The sequence below is a fragment of the Haliotis rufescens genome, unplaced genomic scaffold, assembly GCF_023055435.1.
Source record: "Haliotis rufescens isolate VD_foot unplaced genomic scaffold, xgHalRufe1.0.p SCAF_30, whole genome shotgun sequence".
In the NCBI taxonomy this organism is placed as follows: Eukaryota; Metazoa; Mollusca; class Gastropoda; order Lepetellida; family Haliotidae; genus Haliotis; species Haliotis rufescens.
The window spans coordinates 5112667-5135951 of record NW_025964002.1 but is presented as its reverse complement, the minus strand read 5'-3'; the positions used below and the strand labels follow the sequence as shown (position 1 = coordinate 5135951).

Sequence of the window (23285 nt, the reverse complement as noted above, 5' to 3'; positions counted from 1 at the left end):
TCCTCACGAGAGACAAGGTTAAAGTGAGTGAGTGAGTGAGTATGGTTTTACGCCGCTTTTAGCAATATTCCAGCAATATCACGGCGGGGGACACCAGAAATGGGCTTCACACATTGTACCCATGTCGGGAATCGAACCCGGGTCTTCGGCGTGACGAGCGAACGCTTTAACCACTAGGCTACCCGACCGCCCCCAAGGTTAAAGACAACTAATAGTACAATGTCCAGCATAATGCGTTCAGTCGGAACGAACACAAATAGGTTTATCTGCTGCTAAGCCGACAGGGTCGCAATATGAATCAAACTGACAACAAGGGTATTCACAGTTTAAATGATATTACTATTAAAATCCTGTTTCTTGTCAACTGAATATCAATTTTCGTATCTCATCCTGATTCGCTGTTTCAGACAACATGACAGCAGATTCTCTGAGTAGCGAGATGAAGACATGGCTGGCCAACGATACCATGCTAGGTAGGTGAGTGAGTGAGTTGGGTTTAACAGTATTCCAGTTATATCGCGGCGTGTCAGCTTAATGTGGGAGGAAAGCCCGAAGTGATGCAGGTCTAAGACGGGGCGAACCGAGATTCGAACCCACAATCAAGGGACGCAACACTGCACAGCGAATCGCGGCGCCTTAGGTAGGTGAACTGCATTCTCATGGTGGGAGTTGGATTTTGCGAGATATGGTTCACCAATTTCACCTCACCATATCTAGCAAAAATGCGTCGCGTCCAACATTATTCCACTTATATAGCGACGTGCATGCACGTGTATGTGTGTGTGTGGCTGCTTGTACTAGTCCGGACTGATGCCGATTTATAGTGCTAGCTCACTGAGATACCATGCCGCAGTTTAACATGAATACCCCACTCAGACACAGTACACTGACTCCGAGCCGACCAGTCCTTGTTTTAGCCCCTTAATGCCGAGCACCAGACAGGGTAACAACAAGTACCATCTTTTAACGTCTTTCGGTATGACGTGGCCGGGGATCAAACCCCGGACCTTCCGCTCTCCGGGCGGACGCTCTACCACTAGACCACAGAGGCGGGCGGGATTTTACTAGACATAGTTTGAGCTACATCTGATAAAACATATATTTTGTTTAGTTCAAACCATGAACAACATATATTTTTTACATAAAACACCTTGCAACAATGTATTTTGTTGGCAGACAAACTATAATCTACCCCCTCAGAAGGTGAAATGGTCTGTCCCTTACGCCTGTTCTTCCGTCTGTGTTGTTCAGGGAGATTGACGTTCACAACTCAGAACGGAGAGAATAATGTCACTGGTGGCTACAGCAAGTTCGTCACGCTAGGCAGTCGCAGTTTCTCCATCTGGAACGCCACATCCATGAAGCAAGTGTACGACAGCGGGGACGACATCGAGAGGACACACGCCGATCTATACCCCGACCTCTTCAACGGGGATGTGAATGGCACTAACACGCCCACACAGGACGCAGACAAGACGTCGCCGGAGAGGGTAGTAGTAGTAGTAGTAGTAGTAGTAGTAGTAGTAGTAGTAGTAGTAGTTGATCTTCAGCAACCCATGCTTGACGTAAGAGGCGACAATGCTTGTCGTAAAGGGCGACTTAGGTGGTCCTGCTCGCTGACTTGGTTCATACATGTCATCCCAATTGCGTAGATCGATGCTGATGATGTCAATCACTGGATTGTCTGGTCCAGACACGATTACAGACCGCCGTCATGTAGGCGGAATATTGCTGCGTGTGGCGTTAACTACAAACAAACACAAAGTAACAGTTCGTAGTAGTAGTAGTAGTAGTAGTAGTAGTAGTAGTAGTAGTAGTAGTACAAGGAAGGGTGATAAATGTCGTGGTACTCCTATATGCTTCATCTGGAACGTGGCAAGGAAGAAGTGGGAGGATCAGCCAGTTTACTTGGAGGGGGAGTTATTGAACATCTTGTGGAAGGTCAGGCCTATACGTACTTAGGGATGCAGGTTAGGGACAAACTCCAGAATGCCAATATCAAGGAAATATTTCGGGCAGAGTGCAAATGTTGATTTTAGAAAATCAGTTAGAGCCACAAATACTTATGCTGTACCCGTCCTTTCATATTCTTTTGGTGTTGTTGATTGGACGAAACAAGAAATTCAGGGTATTGACACCCTCACGCGAAGAATCATGTCAGACAATAGATCCCACCACCCTCGCATTTCCCTCAATCGCTTATATTTACTAATCATAATGGGAGGGCGTGGTTTGAATAAGGTTTGAGCTCTTCATGGTGAAATTGTTTTGTGCACTTTTGCACACATTTAATTGTCTGATGATCGTCTTGTGAAGCATGCCAAGACTCATGATATAAAAAAGGCTTTCCACAGTTTTCGTAAACGAACTACGGATGTGGGACATGATCTCAATGTCGGTGTTGATTTTGTTGATGGCTCTGTACTGCTGGACGGTACAGAAATGGGTGTCAACCAAACGAAGTGCCATATCAAGTCGGCCCAGACTCAGTTTTTCAAGGAGAGGCTATCTGATACTGCAAACACGAAAACGTCGTTTTTTTCCGTATATGGTCATTGGACGGAAAAACGACTAAAAATTCATTAAAATTGATTAATTGGTGAGCGTCTGGAAAGTGTCCGGAAAAGGGTCGAGTTTTTCAAGCGTAAAATAGACGGAAAAATGATGCTTTTTGCCCCGCCTTGTACAACTGTTAACGACCAATGAGATGGCGCTGGTCCCCACGATGCACGTGATGCCTAAGGCTTCCTTTCGGAAGCATTGGGTTTCGTATTTCTGGCATGCCTTGCTCTAGTATCTGTCGCGCGTAGTGCAGCGAGATTTGCTGATAAGCCAGTTTTAGGATATGTAACATGTTAAAGGAATTCAGACACGCGCCAAGAAGTCAAACCAAACCATGTTACCAAGTTTATTGTGATAACATATCCCTCCGCTATGCACAGTTACCTCTATCGGATAATGGGTTGTGTTTCATTTGGTTATAACAGTAACCATTTTTTTACATGAAGTTTACAAGATATACGACGTTTCCATTGAAGGAGAGGTCGGTCACATGACGTTTTTCACGTGACTGTATTCTTGAAATGACATAAACACTGACCACTTCCATATTCCTGGGGAAAACCCTGGGAATTCCCGGGTACATGTACGAATTCATACGGAAGCGTTGTTTCTCGTCATTTGGACCCTTTAATTTGGAACTTAGCGTCTTAGCTTACTCTGGGATAAGTCAGAGAGTTTGGTTGCATAGCCCGTTTAAGGATACCCTCGCTACAACCCATCCTAGAGAAATAAAAACCCCAAAAAAACAAAACATCCAAACTATCGTAGTGACAATCTACAGCAATCTATGAGTTTACCTAAGTATCTATTTTACACATCTTTACAATCACCTTTCAATGATCGGCCAATTGATCAGTGATGACAAAGGCTTGAAATAACCACAGGTTTATTAACAACTTCGGAAATATCTCCCGTCACGTTTATCGTGTCGGCCATATTTACGTATTGTACTTGATGTAAATGTATTACGACGCTCTGTCATTGTGGTTGACTTACTGAGGCAATTCTTTAACAGATCTTCTCATCTACTGAGGATATTGTTTGGAATACATTTCTTATAAACAGACTAAAAGGGATGTTCCTCGCTTTTGGGGGAACTATTTTATTCCGGGATGGCCTATTAAAGCTAGTAGTAAGTGAAGGCACCATGCGTGTATATGATCTGTTATTATATGTGTTTAACTTAAGGTTTGGGGCGTTAATAAAATACACTGACGCAAGTATATTCTAATCAAATCAATTGGATAATTGAAGCAGCCTGGTTCCCCGGGTATGCTGGGCTGGCGCTACACTGACCCAGGCAATGACTGCACAATGGCCGCCTCCACTAGACGAACAAACATTTTACTATAGAAAAACGCTAGAACGGGAGGTTAAATATTTTTCTTAGCATTTTTATGAATGCTCTTGCAATGTATGTCACGAGAATAACGTCCGTTGTTACTTTTAGTGAAGGAAAACATTATTTAAGCTGTTTCGAGACTCGAAAGTGTTCGTCACATCGGTGAAATGTAAACAATGACCCACACCACATTTTCAACAGTGCTATGTGCGTTAATATTTCGTGTCAGCTCACTGTTATCACAAAATCGTATACATGATACGATCTTCATTTTGCAAATTTGATGAAGTAAATATCGCCGATTATGCCCCGTATTTTCCCATTGTGAAATGGTGGTTTAGCGGAATTATTGAACGCCCAGTATCCTTAACAATCGTGTTTAATGATAGGATCTGTCATTGGTTCCGATATTTGGCCTCTGGATTTTATTCACATGAAAATCCATTTATTTGACATTTGTTTTCTTATTACACAATGAAATTAATCATAGATATATCTAATAATTTTGGAATCAATTGGATTAATTTCAGTCTAGTGTTTCTGAACTAGATCTATGTGTGTTCCTGTTAAAATGTCGGGTCTGAATGGGATAATAATAAAGAATATGATCATAATTAATTTGGTACAGTGGCATACACATCCATGAGTATTCTATATGATGCAATATAGCCACTGGGGAATCCGTGTACAGAACAACATAAAGAACTGTGCATACCATTATTATTGAAAAATAGTTATGATTATAATTACCATGTTAGATGAAATATCTGTGTACGAAATTATCTACAAATAAACGACTCAATAAAAGATGTTAAGTTACATTATTGTTCAAGCAAAGGACAACAACCGAGCATGATCATAAAGGACCACTTCTTGTTTACTTAAGAGCAGAGTTGGCCATGTTAGATGATATAACCAAACTCCAGGCGCTCCGGCGGGGGACTAACTGGTCTTGTTATTGTGTGGTATGAGCTGTGACGTAGACGCAAGAGAATAATGTAAAAAATTAGACCAACTCAAGTTTATAATGATTGTGAAAGTCTAGATTTCAACAGCTCTAGTCTGTAATTAAGATTTGTTCTGTGCTCCTTTTTAATTGCATTGTTTTCATTTTGTAGACATGGATGGACCAACCAGGAAAGAAATTGATGGAATATTAACATCACATGTTACCACTGATCCAGTCAAATTCATCACATAATAATATATTAGTATTTGATATTACGACATTTGATTATTAGGGCATGATCATGTACAAGTTCACTGTAGTAATATACATACTAGTCAACTTGATTATAATTTTTATTATAGTGTAGCGCGGCATCAACGATTACTATATCATCCTCACTTGTCATTGATGTATTGACATCGAACAATGGACGACAATTCCAAATTCTTATTTGAGCTATAAATAGCTTCAATAGGGACAGTGCCGGTGTCAGTACAATTTTCGTAGTTAAAAATATGTATCTACAAAATATAATCTGAAGCAGCCAAGAACAATATTTTTTATTAACGCTTACTTTCATGGATAGAATTGAGGCAATCTAGGCTTGACAAATAGTTCTAGATTTGAGTTGGATTCCTTTTAAATTTATTCTCTATGGACTGGGAGACGTACAAGAGCGACAGTATCGCATGGAAAATTGGAGAACTGGGTCAGTGTAATCGGATATGTTGTGGAGTTTCGGGTTTGGGCTGTTTGCTGAATAGAACAAGGGCTCACGAACATGGGCACAATGTAGAAATTAAACCATTAGCACCTCTGTTTATATAAGATATGTTATTGTGATTTGAAATCTCTTTTGAACAATTGCGAGTTATTGTATAGTCTGTATTCTTTCGTTATGGTAGAATATATATTTTCTATGTTGCTAGTTAATTATCCACAAATAATGAGAACTACAATGTAAACCTCTCTCTGGAGATAAACAATAATAATACTGAAGGGCATATCTGACTAATCGACTAATATTTCTTTCTTAAATACTGTCCGTTACAGGAATTCTCATCATTATATTATACTTTGTATAGTTTAAAAGTCAAATAATGGCAAATTGTGTATCTTTCTACATTTTGAATTCATTATAATTTCTGCAATAAAACCTTAACATCAGATAGTGATATAAACGAATATGATCTATACTGTGATAAATGAATTATTAATTTCGTATTATGAATTAAATAAACTGAAATATGATTTTAATCTGCTCGTGTGAGAAGGTAACGAGAGATCTAGGCAACTCACTAACGTAACCATTTGTGAAAAAATCAAATATTCAAAGTTAAGGGGTTTGTACATGTACATTGAATGACAGGCAAGAAAGCAACGCAATAATTAAATTATGAATCAAAATTATGTTATAAATATAACAGAATATATAGAAAATATAAGTTTAATTTCTCATTGTTGGAAGGTGTTTAATAATAGTTTTTGTTTGAGTGTTTGTTGTTAAACGCCGCTTTCAGCAATATACCAGCTATATGACGGTGGTTCGTAAATAATCCAGTCTGGACCAGACAATCCAGTTATCATCATCAAGAGCACCGATCTACGCAATTCGGATACGATGACATGCATCAACCAAGTCAGCGAGCCTGACCACCCGATGATGTGAGTCGCCTTTGTACAAGCATGGGTTGTTGAAGGCCTATTCTAAGCTCGATCTTCACGGGTATTTTTTTAATAAAGGTACAATGAAATAATGTATATGTCCATAATAAGTGTGTATAAGTAGATGGATAATATGTCCATACGCGGCAATTAGATGGGTTAGACTGCAAATGGTTCAATGATGGGTTCTGTTACAAGTCCATATTTCAAGACATGTATTTGATATTCATAGCAACTCCACAAAAGCTACACAATGGCGACAAAACGGTACCAGCACCACAGATACCAATAATACATTTTTTGAACATGAGATACATATAATTACTTTAAAGTTAAAACATGTATCTAAATAGAAAATTAGAAGGATTAAGAAGAAACACTTCCGACATTTTTCGTATTTTAATTTCGTTTGGAGAGAGAAGTAGTGACTGGAATCTGATGGGTTTAAACAGGTTTTCCCTTCCACCTAGGCCTCACTGCAATGCTATAGCCCCAAATGAAACAAGCCTAGATGTTCAACAGGTTCAGGCTGAAATTTCCATCCCACTGGGGCTCCTTTTAAGTTTAAATATAGTTTCTCGTTTTAATCAAAATAATATATTTTCAGAGACTAAGCGTTAGTCTAGCCGTGAGGTACAACTATCCAAAAGATCCCATGCATGTCTATATATCTTCAGACAGACTCTCCATGTTCCTATCGATATGTGTCAAAATACAAATGAATTAAATATTACACCACTGGTGAATAGGTTATATGCGCATGTCAGCGTCGATCCTACAATATCCTTTTGCGCAACATACATATATACTGATGAATTAAAGTAGTAATACTACGCAGATATATGTCCAGATGTATACATCAGTATCATCTCGTGATCTTTATTCGTGCTTTAAGCTCTTTTTCTACAGGAGATTATGGGGGGTTACATCACACCAGAAAGCGAGTTCCAAATTCAAGTCATAATTTCATGGTCCGTCTTGTATGTTGGAAACCAATATCGCAATATGGCTGAATATTGTTAAACGTGGTATTGACCCGATTACTCACATAATTATTCCATTTTCTTCATGCACGTTCTACAATCGTCTACGAACACTATCTATAATGCCCATACATATATGTCCAGATATATAAATGTATAAAACAAGTCGTCCTGCACTCTTCCTTAAAAGACAAATGCTAAGCATTTCCCCTGTATGTATTTATATATGTAAATATCGTTTTAATGTCAACGCTGATGTAGTGAACGTACCACAGACCTGATGCTAGAATAACATCTAATCTCTGAAAGGAACATATTTGACAGAAAAAAACAGTTATTAAACAATAGTTATAAAATATAATAAAAAGGAGCCGAGAGACCTTCTTCATTTTGCCAAATATTCGGCTGTAATGGACATATTTGTTTCGGGGTCTGTATGACAGACAAACCTGATGCTTTTAAGTATAAAGATAAGCAAGTACAGCTGTTGTATATATTCAAATATATTCGTGATAACCCAATCTTGAAAAATATTGAAAGATGAGTGGTAACTATTTATGTCATTATTTCAAATAGAATGATAACACATCAGGAAAGCATGTCACTTTAATATACGTATCTTGTTCACCGAATAGTTTTTTTAAGTAAGCGCAGCATGTATATCGAGAGTATAGGTTTGGTGTGTGACTTATCACACAGTACTTTCAGAAAGTGCATATTCTGTTTATCGCAATAAATGACATAAGACGATTCATACGGGTAAATACGATTTACTTCAGAACTAGTATATATTACTTAAGGTTAGGGGAAAATGTAAAAACTATGTAATTAACAGAACTTTGAGCGGGTTTAAAGGATTAGGGTCCTTGCTTGGGCTTTGTGTTGGAAGTGTAGACGACATTTCCAGGTTTGACGTATCAATGACCAAAATGATGTCTGATGCAATTCTCTGCCTTTTCGGGTGAACAATTTGCTTGCCTTTGCGGGTGCCACTAGTGGATCGGAATGAGCTCGCGTTTTTGCGAGCACCTAGTGTCATCATTGTTATGGTAAATCATGAAACATGCTCCTGGTCTTGTCGTAATCGTGCAGTTGGCGCTACTTTTGGCAAGCGTTTCTTATGGTAATGGAAATGCTTATATCGCTTTTGTTGACTGATAAACATGAAAATATATAATGTTAGTGTATATTGTCATGTAATTAAGAAACAAACGACGTGTGGGAGTTGTTTATTGTACGATAAACAACGACCACGACTCGTTTATTTCTATATGAGATATCCACATTATTTACAGCCTCTTTTAAGGGTGTTAAATTAGGAAAAAGTACAAGTTTTAAAATATTTACCCGTACTTAACTAATGATGACTCCTTGAATAGAATCCGACCGCGGCCATGCCAGATAAATCCATTTTATGAACAGGAGGGTTTGAATTTGGTCTTTCTTTTGGTCTTTGGTCATCTTCTCACAATTTTCTCGTCGATTATCTGTACCTTTTCTCCCAATACCGATTGCCATTTCGCTCTCACTTTCGGGTGCGATTGTTCGGGCACTGCCCTTATTTACCTTCCCCAGCTACATTTATTGGAAACAACACACTAGACACATACCTCTCAAAAATAAGGTCAAATTTACGACGTTTTCAAGTTGCGAGTGCATGTTCTAATCTCCATAAATGACGTCATGATAGAACAATGTTTTATCGTGAAATAAATATCGCTTCATTCTTTGTTCTTTGCGATTTATCGCGTAGCTATCTTATATAATCAAATATCAATTTCTCATTGCTTTATCATGACGTATCCGTGTCATAACCAATCATGTAGCAATAGCATACACAAATATCGTAGACTTCGACGTAGAATAGTGTCATGAAATATGATTATCCTTTGGTGTGCAATATTTCTGGTTGATAAATCTAACATATTCATACTTTTAAGAATAGCGACTATACATTATTATATCACTTATCAGGTCCCTGTAACATTTGCAAAATAATACAAATTTAAAAAAAAACAAACCTAAATGTATGTATGTTGTAATATCCTTAAGTTGCTGCGTTTGGCATTAAACAACAAACAAAACATAGTATCTTTAAGAATTATGTTAACAATTCCTGTGCTAAAAATATCTTCCATAATCTCCATACCTCTTTCTCTATGTTTAATATGAAAACATAATAACTTTTTTTAATAATCTGAAGGAATAATAATGATAATAGCATAATAATATCATTATTTATGTTACTTATCCTCAACTGAAGTAGTCCTCCACACTAAACATTCAGTGATGAAGCCCATGAACATATTAACTATGTAACATGCATTAATGGAAATTAGATGAACAGTTGAAGTTGGCAAATGATAGTATTCGGTCGAACGTCTATCAACCAATACTACATTATTGAATTGTGAGTCTATGGTGATTTTCGAAAGGCTACTCTCATAAATGTCATGACGCATTTTAAGCCAGGGTTCTATATTCGCATTAATGTGCTGATTTATTATTGCGTTAATTTCATGATTTACAGTATTCATGAAGAACATTTCACTTTGGACAAACAGTGGGAATTGTGACTAATGAATTGCTAAACATTTTTGATATTCATGCTAGCTCAAACGATCTATTGCTTTGATTTATTGTTATGGTATCCACAAAATAAGTAGGATTTTTTCCGTTTTTGTTGAAATAAAACTGAATTATATTTGCTGTTTACATATCAAAGTTTGCCATATTGTTCCAAAATGTTTGGCCACAGCAAGGCACCACAACATATTGTGCTAGGCACGGTACAACTGGAATGAGGGAGGGCCGTATTCCTCCTTGTGGGTGACCTGCTTGGCAATATGGGACGGAAAAACTGCAGGGGGTGAGGGCACAGTTGATGGTACAGACAGATAAGAGAGATCATTTTACAAATGTGAAACCTCATTCCACAAAGGAAGAGGCGAAAGCTGAAACTTGGTCAGATTTACAGAACAAAGGCAGTTATTTCTAGTTTCTTACTGATACTCGATGATACATTTAATGAAACAATTAATGTGAATGTGTGTGTGCGTGTGTGCGTGCGTGCGTGCGTGCGTGCGTGCGTGCGTGCGTGCGTGCGTGTGTGTGTGTGTGTGTGTGTGTGTGTGTGTGTGAAGAAGAAGTAGAAGAATTGTACAGCATAAAAATGGCTACGTAGTTCGAATAGATATGTAGAATGCCCGGTCAGTTTGACCTTTGAAACACTACATTTTCAGTCATTAAAATCCGTAACACATGTTTTTTCAGTTAAAGAAAACACTACAAGTGAGTGAAACAAAAGACATCAGAACAGGCACACCATGTCCCCCAACCCCAAGTCTGCATGTATCAATACTCATACCTGCCACATCCTCACCCACTTAACTTACTTACACAATCATCTCACAACATGTTTGCCATCCCTCGTATCACAACGCACGCACGCACGCAGGCACACAAACACACACACACACACACACACACACACACACATCGCATTCTTCTTTCCCCGCCATTATGTCTACGTCAGCCATCATGGATCCATGCGCATGCTTACATACATAATCCATCCTCCCACCATTCCCCAACATCCATCGAACAATAACTATATCCGCCCTCATGTATCGGTATTCGTGCTTACAAACATTCACCCTCCTACCATTCCCCTGTATCCATCGCACTATAACTATGACTATAACCGCCTTCGTGCATCCGCACTTATGTTTACATTGCATTGCATGCATCGAATTACACGTTTAACATATCGTAAATATTTTACAATATGTACATATCAAATATCAGCAAACAGAGATTATCATAACGCAATAGATTTCATCCGTCAAAACATCAAAGAAAGAAGGGCAGCCTGGAATTTTCTAATGGCATCAGAATGCACTAAGAAGTTCAACTGGTCAGGAGGTGAGAGTTGCGGAAGATTACGATAAACTTACATATCTCCATTTCGAATATCTAAAGTGTGAATAAAGATCACAGCTTGCTATGACGTGTACTGCATTCCTGCAGTTTTAGCAATGTCATCAGCTATGAAATTTATGTTTAAATGCTCAAGTAGACAAGGACCCAAATGTTTATAGGCATGACCATATTATATTCTAAGCAAATATCTCCACATTTAAAAACAAAGCTAGATTGAGTCTTTGAAGGGCATTAAGAACTGATACACATAAGGAAAAACATATTAATGTCAGCGTCTTTATTATGAGGAACACAACGTTTCGGTGTATATACTAACTCCTTCATCGGGTGAATAAATGCTATGAGGCAGAGAACATATATATGTACCTGTAAGAACAACAAAAGTAAAAAGATAGCAAAGAAGGAAACGTAACAAGGGAAGCCAACAGATAATTAGCGCTGATTACCCCGGCCTCCCGTTTGCCCATTGTCCATTGCCTATTACCAATCATTCATAAGTTAAGTTTTGGCTTTAATCTGTCCATCAACGTCTGTTATCTCAACCCTAAAAATTACAAGAATATGTAGTTTACTGAGAATGGGTTAGATCGCTGACTTGTGTACTGGCGAGTGGGTGCCTCACTCACAGTGTGGGCTCAAATCCCGGACGGGAGTCAACCCAAAAAAGTACGATAATATGTACTTTACTAAGAAAGTGTTATCACAATTAGGACATTTTTCGTCAAGAAAGCACAATAAATATATTCGGCTTTTGATGGGTAATAATATCACAGACATTTACGGATGTTGATGACGACTTGGAGGAGCTTCGTAACGCACGTCTTCTCGATTCAGGGATTGGTAAATCAAAATTCATCTTCGGCGGGATGGTAGTTTGAGTTGGATAAGCATGTTAACTATGATCTTCTTAAGGTAAATAATGCCGCGCATGAATGTATTAATGAGATTCCCAGGTACATGGGGCCTTTTCGTCACCAGGAATACGCACAGTGGAGACTTAAATGGGGATAGGGTGTACACAATGTGCTACCTGGTAGATTGTGTGTCATCAAACAAGACAACGTTGGTCTTTGACTAATTGTGGCGTAAAACTCACTTATTCATTTACTTGTATCGGAAATTGAATGTTGAAGTGACTTTATTGGGTAATCAAAACAGAGACAGCGACCTATAATAGCCAAATTTCATGCGATTTCACTTGTCCACCATCTTGGATGCAAGGCGAAAACATTTCAGCGTGTTTGAATGCCCCCTGCAGAGTTGGACGAACATTCTGCGGTAGCGCGGAGTTGACCAGAGGCTATCAGCAGTATTTCCTGTCCAGGTAATTAGGTGTGTGTGTGGGGGGGGGGGGGGGGGGGGGTGAGAGGGGGGGTTATAGATGATAGTTTTAGCAACAAGTAAGGTCATCTTGAGCGGGTCGGTATTCGCGGGTCGGTATGAACTTTGATTCTCAAAATGAGGATCCACGATGTTCGACCTGGAAGAAGTGTGTAATCAAACCTCACAGCATTGGTCTTTGACTGACTGTGGCGTCAAAACAAACTCATCATTTACTTGAACTGAATGTTCATCTTGGTTGTTATGGATAGTCACGGAGCCGTGATCCAGTGTACAGGGTGTCATTACATAAAAAATAAAGTAATAATAGGATTACCAGAAAAACGGGGTGTAACACCCAAGCCAATAAGCTTCGCTCAGGAACACCAGAGTAAGTCAGTACAAGATTGAAAACTGCCTCATAGTTATGTATGATAGGCTTGTCGGGTATTGCTACATGTATATGTGAAAACAAAGTTATTAAAATGAAGAGCAAAACTGACGAAAGTTACCAATAAACGTGTATAAGAGTTATATCGTCACTGCAAAAGTAATGAGTGTTTGTCTTTAGTATTAACATTCAAATACGTTATATCTGTATTAGCGATATTGTCTACGTTCCACCGGTGAGTAAGCCTTACCCTTACTATCTCGTAATATAAATATTGAAAGAAATTTGTATTTCTGAAGACATCACGATACAGTTTGGATCGGTTTGGGTGGCAGCCTTGATAGCCATAGAATAGGTTCATCTCGGAATCTCCCATATCACTGGCCATGGGGCTCCTCTTCAATTTAAATTGAGTTACTTGTTTCTTTCAAAACTATACAGTTTTAGAGACTAAGCATTAGTCTGAATAGGCTTCACCAGTTTGGAATTGTACGATTCCGAACTTTCACGAGACTGTGTTTATGAATCATTGTCAAATAGTGGTGACATGAAATCTCGGAAACAATATGCGAAATCGCGCATGCACAGAACGGAAAATTTGGAAAAGGCATTAAGTAATCCGCATGCGCAGAACGATTGATTTCAATACTTCCGCTAAGCGCTTCGAGTGCAGTGCACCTTCAGATCCGAGGTCGGACGTCTTGTCCACATGACCAAAGAGGTTAACCCCGTCAGCAAGCTGACAAGGTAAGGATGTCACCTGTAGGATGACTCCACGACCTGCTACATTTGCATTTGCATGCAATGAGCAAATAATTGTTTGCACATTGCGTGCATTGGGCAAACGGCCCGTCCAATGCATGCAATGGGAAGTTGCACAGATTGGATGTAACATATACATCTAAATTCCACAGGTGAAATATTTATAAATTATATATTGCAACGAAACGTAACATCATATATTGACTTACCCGCATGGACCAATTCGTCAATTTCCTTTTTGTTTCGTGAAGATATTGTGTCACTCAAGGAAACGAACACAAATATTGTCAATGCCACGGTGAACACACCGATGGAAAGCTTTCCCTAGGTGATTCGTCTCATCATCGAGTAAACGGGGTGTAATCGATCGGATTGTTGATCGGTATGTTTGGAGATATTCCGAGCGACTGATTCAGTGTATCCCACTGTCAACGTGTCAGCTTGCACACAAGACTGAGTGCACCCCAAGCTGACGGCTTTTGTTATGAGAATGGGAAGCTTGTGGATTTTGAGCTACATTCAACTCAAGGAAATGTCGTTTCTGATACGCTCGGGGAACGAAGCGGAACGTATTATAATTACCTGCCAACAGATGAACCAAGCTTACCCTTGATATTGACAGGGTCACTGAACCGTCAAGTAAAATCTAAAGAACTGTCATCAAAACGAGTTATATTTTCGGAAAACAAAACAAAGTAATAAACAAACTTAAGGACGAGCTATTGGATGTGTTAAGACTTCATCAACACTTGGGTGGGGGTAGGGTTTACAATTCGCCATGGTGGGCACGGGTGGCCCAGTCGTCTAAGGCGCCGCGATTCGCTGTGCAGATTTGCGTCCCTTGGGTACGCCAGAAACCTATGATTGTGGGTTCGAATCCCGGTTCGCCCCGATTATGTTTCTAGGTTTGTCAGCACCATACCCGAACTCGTTGGTTTCACCGAAGTGGTAAACGTCTGAGTCCTGCATCACTTCGGGCTTTCCTCTCACATTAAGCTGACACGCCGTGATATAACTGGCATACTGTTAAAAGCGGCGTTAAATCCAACTCACTCACTCACTCACTACAATTCGCCGTGAAGAGTTACGCCCCTTAGGCGTGGCTGAAAGTTCTGATCGTTGGTTCGAACGAGCCCCTGGTCTTGCTACTACTGTGTGTGTGGTGGTGGGGGCTTGTTGAAAGATAACCATTGGTGATTGGTGAAATGGTTGGTGCATCACACATGCTTTAGATTTCTCATTTATACACGAATGCGATACACTATGATGAATTACTGAGTATATCATTCTTTACCTGTCAGCACCTCCCTTGGTTTCATCAAGCTGCTTAACGTCTCCGACGTCCGCCCTGACCACTCCGATGAAGACTTAAGTTGGCGTGTCGTATGCACACAGTGACCGGAAGTGTGAACTTGGTACTCCAATAGTAATGAATCACGTGCCCAGTGTCAAGTAATATATAAAACCCCAAAGAAGTAAATTAAATTAACTGTCAAAGGACACCCGGTGTCCGATTCATTCATATCACTGTTGTTAATCTGACTTGGCATAAAGCGACAAAAACCTTTTCCACGTTCAATAGAAATCTCTGCTAAAAGCAGAGTCGCTTCCGACTATATCATGAGCACGTGTTCATGAACCATTATGAAATAGTTATGATACCAGGTGTTTGGGAAAAGGTGAACGTGCTCTGCCCCAATGGTGGCATCCCCCACAAACACACGCAAAGGCAAGTCAACTGTGTTTTATATACATAATTATCTTATTTTTTTGTGGTATGATAAACCCGCATATGATTGATGAACTGACTTAGCTGGCGTGATTTGTGCGCTACCACATTAACATCAACACAGATCTGTGTCCGAAGTATTATAAGCTGGATATATTTCGAACGACAAGTTGTCTGTTGAAGTACCTAGGTCCTGTACGTCGAGATATTACCGAGGTTCATACACTGACACTGCCCGCCCCAGTGTGTGTGTGTGTGTGTGTGTGTGTGTGTGTGTGTGTGTGTGTGTGTGTGTGTGTGTGTGTGTGTGTGTGTGTGTGTGTGGAGGGGGGGGGGGGGGGGTCAAACATATATTCCCTCATTCAATTGTCACAGTTCCTCGTCCTTAATCTGACCCACCAACCTCGTTCCCAGCCTTCCAGTCCCTTCGAGATGAGTCAAGTGTGTCGGAGTTTATGTGCAGTGTGTTCAGATGATTGGCAACCCTGCAGAGTCCTTTGCTTGGATGAAGTCGGCTGGCCTGAAAAAAGTCAAACAGAAGGCTTTCTGTTTGCTGCTCAGGACCAGGACTTCCCACTCAAAGCCGTCACTGTGTGATTTTGCATCAAAATGTAAATATGAAATTTAGGTTATGTAATGAATTTAATGAGACTGCCCAACACATTGTCAGTGGATGCCCATCTTTGGCACAAACACAGAATCTTAGGCGACATGATGGAATGGCTCGATCATTTTTTTACTGTCTTCGCCATGCTTGCGTTTTTGACACAGAGGTCCTTCCATGGTACGACCCAGAATATGTAGAGGGTGTCATGGAAAAATGATAAATACAAAATTCTTTGGAATAGGCCCGTTTACAGCCTCAGACGTATCCAGGCCAACAACCCTGGTCATTGGATTTTCTGTTCCTTTTGACACTAATGTGATTGACAAGATTCAGGAAAAACATGGCAAATATGCGGACCTCGCTTTCGAAAGGTCACGCTTGCAACCCAAGTACCAAGTTGTCCGACTTCCCATTGTTTTCAGTGCCTTAGATTTGGTACCTCCCAATCTGTTGACTGACATTTCGAGAGTACCCGGGTTTGCTACCAGGAATACAGCCCTTCTGACAATCTGGGTAATGCAGAAGGCTTCAGTGTTGGGGAGTCTTCACATTCTCCGAAAAGTTGTGGGAGGGTTTGACAAGGTAGCGCTTCCTGGGAGAAGTCCCATTCGCTGTCTGGGCTGCGTGTAGAGGGGCAAGGGCCCTGAGCTGATGATGAGCCTAACCAGCCTGACTTTGCCAGGATCACACAAACCCTCTTTACTGCATTTTTTATTTTTATCTGTAAATAATAATAATAATAATGATGATAATAATAATAATAATAATAATAATAATAATAATAATAATAATGTGACAGGGTCCTGAACCGGAAAGCGTGTCAGTTGGTGCAATTGGTAGACTCTCTTTGATCTTCATCGGGAACGAGGATCCAGGAACTATCAGCGTCTACTCCATCCTTGACGGAATCAAACCAAGACTCGAGTGTATCTGGGCTGGGGTGACAAACACATCACTGACGTGGAGAAGTATGTTTACCAACAAGGAAATGAAGGGCGTCGCCCCAGAACACATCATGTAAGTCTTTCATTCCCCAACACTCTTTGAAAGAGACGGTCACGTACATTTATGAGGTGTGTTTGTTTGTTGTTTATTCCAGCTTTATGACTGCGGTCTGTAAAATAATCGAGTCTGGACCAGACAATCCACAGATTGACATCATCAGCATCGATCCACGCAATCGGGATACGATGACATGCATCAACCAAGTCAGCGAACCTGACCACCGATCCTGTTAGTCGCCTTTTACGACATGCAAAGTCGCCTTTTACGGCAAGCATGAGTTGCTGAAGACCTATTCTACCCAAGCATGAGTTGCTGAAGACCTATTCTACCCCAGATCTTCACGGGTCGCACAAAACAACATGTCTTCAAAAGCGGCCTTTGTAATAGACGAACTTTATGCGGGGAGATCTGACGTCACTATCATTCCTCAGTTGCTGAATAAATCGACATGGAGCATTTGAACAAATATTGACGTCACATGTGATTTGATTAAAATGATTGGTGATATTTTTCAACAACACTTTCTCTGTATCCTCCGTATTTTCCCCCATTCAGATTTTTGCCAAAGGACAAAAGTCCTACAGGGAGGGAGGCAATCATTGTGATGGGTACGAAAGCGGGATCTGTGACGCTGCTGAACGTGGTACTAACAGGTAACGTCGGTTAATGTACATGTAAATTATGTTCCAATACACCGTGTGTGGTATAAATATCATGTGAACTTGAGAATCCTTCAACACCCGGTGTCAAGTTACAGTTTTTATCCTGACTGCATGATAAAGGAGAAACCATTTGATTTTCTCGGGGAGGGGTTCTGAAAAACCAATCAAGCTCCTGGAAATATATTTCTTATACCTCGCAATTCAGCTGTAAGGCTTCTCAACGTCAGACATTTTAGTAGCGCTTCTCTCAACTGTATTTCATATATTAACCATAAACTGCAAGTGATTCCGCGGTATTTGATTGGCTAACAAACAATTATTTTTGCGTTTTAATTGCCATAAACCGAAAAAATAAGCTACGCTCACTAACAAACTACTGTCTCCTGATTGGCTGATAACGGAATGGACGTAATGCTGTCTACAATTTTGTGCTTAAATCTTTAAATAAGCAGTTAAGTTGTTATTGTTGACATAGTTATTTATCAAAAATGATATATTGAAATTCAATATGTATTTGCATTTATGGGTTATAAACGTAAAAAACTATACTGAAGTCAAATCTTAAAAAGTGGGAGATATATTCTGTATGTTATAAACAATTGTCTCATCAATTATATCACTAATTATATATGTCTCTCTATTAGGGCTGGGACTGGTAACTCGGGTACCCTGGTCGGGTAGGTACTGAGTAGGCCCCGGTACCCACAGGACTCCCCGGACCCGTGGATAGCCACGTGATATATTGTTTAATGACAAAAAAGTATCTAGAACTCTATGGTTACACTACAAGTCACAAATGTTCGCATTCCTTCTGACTTTTCATATCTTTGAATAAAGATATAACTTGAGTCAACTTCAGTGTATGCATGACCAGATTGTTTAATACATGTATCTAAATATGTTCAGTGCTAAGGTAGCCATATGCCCCATCGCACATTTTGTACCTATCTCTTGAGACCTACAGTGGGTACCCGGGTAGGGTCGGGTAATAGGGAGTGGGTACCCGGGTAGTATATTCGGACTCGTCCCATCCCTAATCTCTATTATACAAACGTATCATTAAAATGACCACTTTTGTTTCAGGAACGATCCCTCCAGCTAGTCAGGCCAGTGGTAAGTAGCGATATCATAAGCTGACACTATGTGAGCGCACGGTCTCAAGGACGGCTCATTCCGAGCTCGATAATTCGAATTTCACTTAAAATTCGCCCTTTTCTCGAGTATATTTAATTAACGTGATAGACATAATCAGTACTGACGATGTGCTGATGTTTCTTTGGCGTTATTTGTATAATCACGAAATACAGGTATTATTTGATACGCGATTGTACTATTATGTCTTTGTCTCGAATGTCCATTATTATTTTGGTGGTTGTTGCAATTACTAGTAGTAGTTGTAGTAGTAGTAGTAGTAGTAGTAGAAGTAGTATGAATAGTAGTAGTAGTAGAAGAAGTAGTATGAGTAGTACTACTACTAATAGTAGTAGTAGTAGTAGTTGTAGTAGTAGTAGTAGTAGTACTAGTAGTAGTAGTATAAGTAGTAATAGTAGTAGTATAAGTAGTAGTATAAGTAGTAGTAGTAGTAGTAGTAGTAGTAGTAGTAGTAGTAGTAGTAGTAGTTTACCACTTCGGTGAAAACCACGAGCATGGGTATGGTGCTGACAAACCTAGAAACATAATCGGGGCGAACCGGGATTCGAACCCACAATCATAGGTTTCTGGCGTGCCCAAGGGACGCAACTCTGCACAGCGAATCACGGCGCCTTAGACGACTGGGCCACCCGTGCCCCCCACTAGGAGTAGTAGTAGTAGTAGTAGTAGTAGTAGTAGTAGTAGTATGAGTAGTAGTACAAGTATAAGTAGTAGTAGTATGAGTAGTAGTAGTAGTAGTAGTAGTAGAAGTAGTAGTATGAGTAGCAGTAGTAGTAGTAGTAGTATGAGTAGTAGTAGTACTAGTAGTAGTAGTGGTATAAGTAGTAGTAGTATGATGATCAGTAGTAGTAGTAGAAGTAGTAGTAGTAGTAGTATGAGTAGTAGTACCAGTATAAGTATTAGTTGTAGAAGTAGTAGTAGTAATAGTAGTAATAGTAGTAGTAGCATGAGTATTAGTTGTAGTAGTAGTAATAGTAGTAGTAGTATGAGTAGTAGTAATACTAGTAGTGGCATGAGTAGTAGTAGTAGAAGTAGTAGTAGTAGTATGAGTAGTAGTACCAGTATAAGTATTATCTGTAGAAGTAGTAGTAGTAGTAGTAGTAGTAGTAGTAGCATGAGTATTAGTTGTAGTAGTAGTAATAGTAGTAGTAGTATGAGTAGTAGTAGTACTAGTAGTGGCATGAGTAGTAGTAGTAGCAGTGGTATAAGTAGTAGTATGATGATCAGTAGTACTAGTAGTAGTAGTAGTAGTAGTAGCATGAGTAGTAGTTGTAGTAGTAGTAGTAGTAGTAGTAGTAGTAGTGGTGAGGTGAGGTGAAATGGGGTTTAACGTCGCGTCCAAGATTATTGCACTTATATAGCGACGTGCATGCACGTGTGTGTGTGTGTGTGTGTGTGCGTGTGTGGCTGCTTGTACTAGTCCGGACTGATGCCGATTTATAGTGCTAGCTCACTGAGTAACCATGCCGCAGTTTAACATGAATACCCCACTCAGACACAGTATACTGACTCCGAGCCGACCAGTCCTTGTTTTAGCCCCTGAATGCCGAGCGCCAGACAGGGTAACAAGTACCATCTTTTAACGTCTTTTGGTATGACGCGGTCGGGGATCGAACCCCAGGCCTTCCGCTCTCCAAGCGGACGCTCTACCACTAGACCACGGAGACGGCCTATAAGTAGTAGTAGTAGTAGTAGTAGTAGTAGTATGAGTAGTAGTAGTAGTAGCATGAGTAGTAGCATGAGTAGTAGTAGCAGTAGTAGTAGTAGTAGTAGTAGTAGTAGTAGTAGTAGTAGTAGTAGTAGCTGTAGTAGTAGTAGTAGTAGTAGTAGTAGTGGTAGTTGTAGTTGTAGTGTAAATTATTTCGTTCAACATTAGTCCCCAGTTAGGTTTTTCTTCATCCCAATTACACGTCTTCAAAGAATAAGACAGTTTGGAGTTTAATGCTTTAAAGCGATCACAATTTTAGTACGGTAAATAGAATATTATCTCAGTTCCAAACACTCATAACTTCATTACATCTATAGACTATAGTTTTAAGATCTTAATCATTGAAATTTAGCCTATACAACTATTTACATTAGTTAAATCATAATTACATATTAATTATTTCCAGGACTACAGGCGAGCCTTCTGTTGCTGGCTGGCATCCTCATCCTACACGGGGCAATCAAGTGGTGTTTCTGAAGATGCTATTGTCTGCTTGCAAAACGTCATACGTATCACTGTTATGCCGTAACAGACTACCACTGAAGGATGTAGCGTCATATCACACTACCACTGGAGGATGTAGCGTCATATCACACTACCACTGGAGGATGTAGAGTCATATCACACTACCACTGGAGGATGTAGCGTCATATCACACTACCACTGGAGGATGTAGAGTCATATCACACTACCACTGGAGGATGTAGAGTCAGAGCACACTATCACTGGAGGATGTAGAGTCATATCACACTACCACTGGAGGATGTAGCGTCATATCACACTACCACTGGAGGATGTAGAGTCATATCACACTACCACTGGAGGATGTAGAGTCATATCACACTACCACTGGAGGATGTAGCGTCATATCACACTACCACTGGAGAATGTAGTCATATCACACTACCACTGGAGAATGTAGTCATATCACACTACCACTGGAGAATGTAGCGTCATATCACACTACCACTGGAGGATGTAGCGTCATATCACACTGCCACTGGAGGATGTAGCGTTATATCACACTACCACTGGAGGGTGTAGCATCATATCACACTACCACTGGAGGATGTAGCGTCATATCACACTACCACTGGAGGATGTAGAGTCATATCACACTACCACTGGAGGATGTAGCGTCATATCACACTACCCCTGGAGGATGTAGCGTCATATCACACTACCACTGGAGGATGTAGCGTCATATCACACTACCCCTGGAGGATGTAGCGTCATATCACACAACCACTGGAGGATGTAGCGTCATATCACACTACCACTGGAGAATGTAGAGTCATATCACACTGCCACTGGAGGATGTAGAGTCATATCACACTACCACTGGAGGATGTAGCGTCATATCACACTACCACTGGAGGATGTAGCGTCATATCACACTACCACTGGAGAATGTAGCGTCATATCACACTACCACTGGAGGATGTAGAGTCATATCACACTACCACTGGAGGATGTAGCGTCATATCACACTACCACTGGAGAATGTAGAGTCATATCACACTACCACTGGAGGATGTAGCGTCATATCACACTACCACTGGAGGATGTAGAGTCATATCACACTACCACTGGAGGATGTAGCGTCATATCACACTACCACTGGAGAATGTAGAGTCATATCACACTACCACTGGAGGATGTAGCGTCATATCACACTACCACTGGAGGATGTAGAGTCATATCACACTACCACTGAAGGATGTAGCGTCATATCACACTCCCACTGGAGGATGTAGAGTCATATCACACTACCACTGGAGGATGTAGAGTCATATCACACTACCATTGGAGAATGTAGAGTCATATCACACTACCACTGGAGGATGTAGCGTCATATCACACTCCCACTGGAGGATGTAGAGTCATATCACACTACCACTGGAGGATGTAGCGTCATATCACACGACCACTGGAGGATGTAGCATTATATCACACTACCACTGGAGAATGTAGCGTCATATCACACTACCACTGGAGAATGTAGAGTCATATCACACTACCACTGGAGAATGTAGAGTCATATCACACTACCACTGGAGAATGTAGAGTCATATCATACTACCACTGGAGAATGTAGAGTCATATCACACTACCACTGGAGAATGTAGCGTCATATCACACTACCACTGGAGAATGTAGAGTCATATCACACTACCACTGGAGAATGTAGCGTCATAGCACAATACCACTGGAGGATGTAGCGTCATATCACACTGAGCGGGGATGCTTTATGAAGGCGAGAGCCTGATGCGCATCCAGACAGCTTCATCACCTGCGTATATCCCCAGTGGTAGAGTCGTAGACATGGTCTGTGTGGTTATAAGTATCATCTGACGGGACATTGACACCCATGTAAAGACAACAAAAAATAAAGAGAGATTAAACTTTCTGTACACCAGTGTATCTTGACTGCGTTTGTTGTTTGTGTGTTGGCTTTTCGCGCGCGCGCGCGTGTGTGTGTGTGTGTGTGTGTGTGTGTGTGTGT

At 40.3% G+C, this 23285-nt stretch overlaps 1 protein-coding gene across 1 annotated transcript in view; it reads left to right on the top strand.

The window, feature by feature from the left end:
* Positions 1–21482, top strand: part of LOC124125758 (mesenchyme-specific cell surface glycoprotein-like) — a 32684-nt gene extending 11202 nt beyond the window's left edge. Inside the window, exons 7-12 of the mRNA XM_046489123.2 lie at positions 408–473; positions 1252–1490; positions 17052–17269; positions 17813–17910; positions 19003–19032; positions 21186–21482. Of these exons, the coding sequence (XP_046345079.2) occupies positions 408–473; positions 1252–1490; positions 17052–17269; positions 17813–17910; positions 19003–19032; positions 21186–21256 (722 nt within the window). The 3' untranslated portion in view covers positions 21257–21482. The remainder of the gene's footprint in view (positions 1–407; positions 474–1251; positions 1491–17051; positions 17270–17812; positions 17911–19002; positions 19033–21185) is intronic.
* Positions 21483–23285: the final 1803 nt, after the last annotated feature.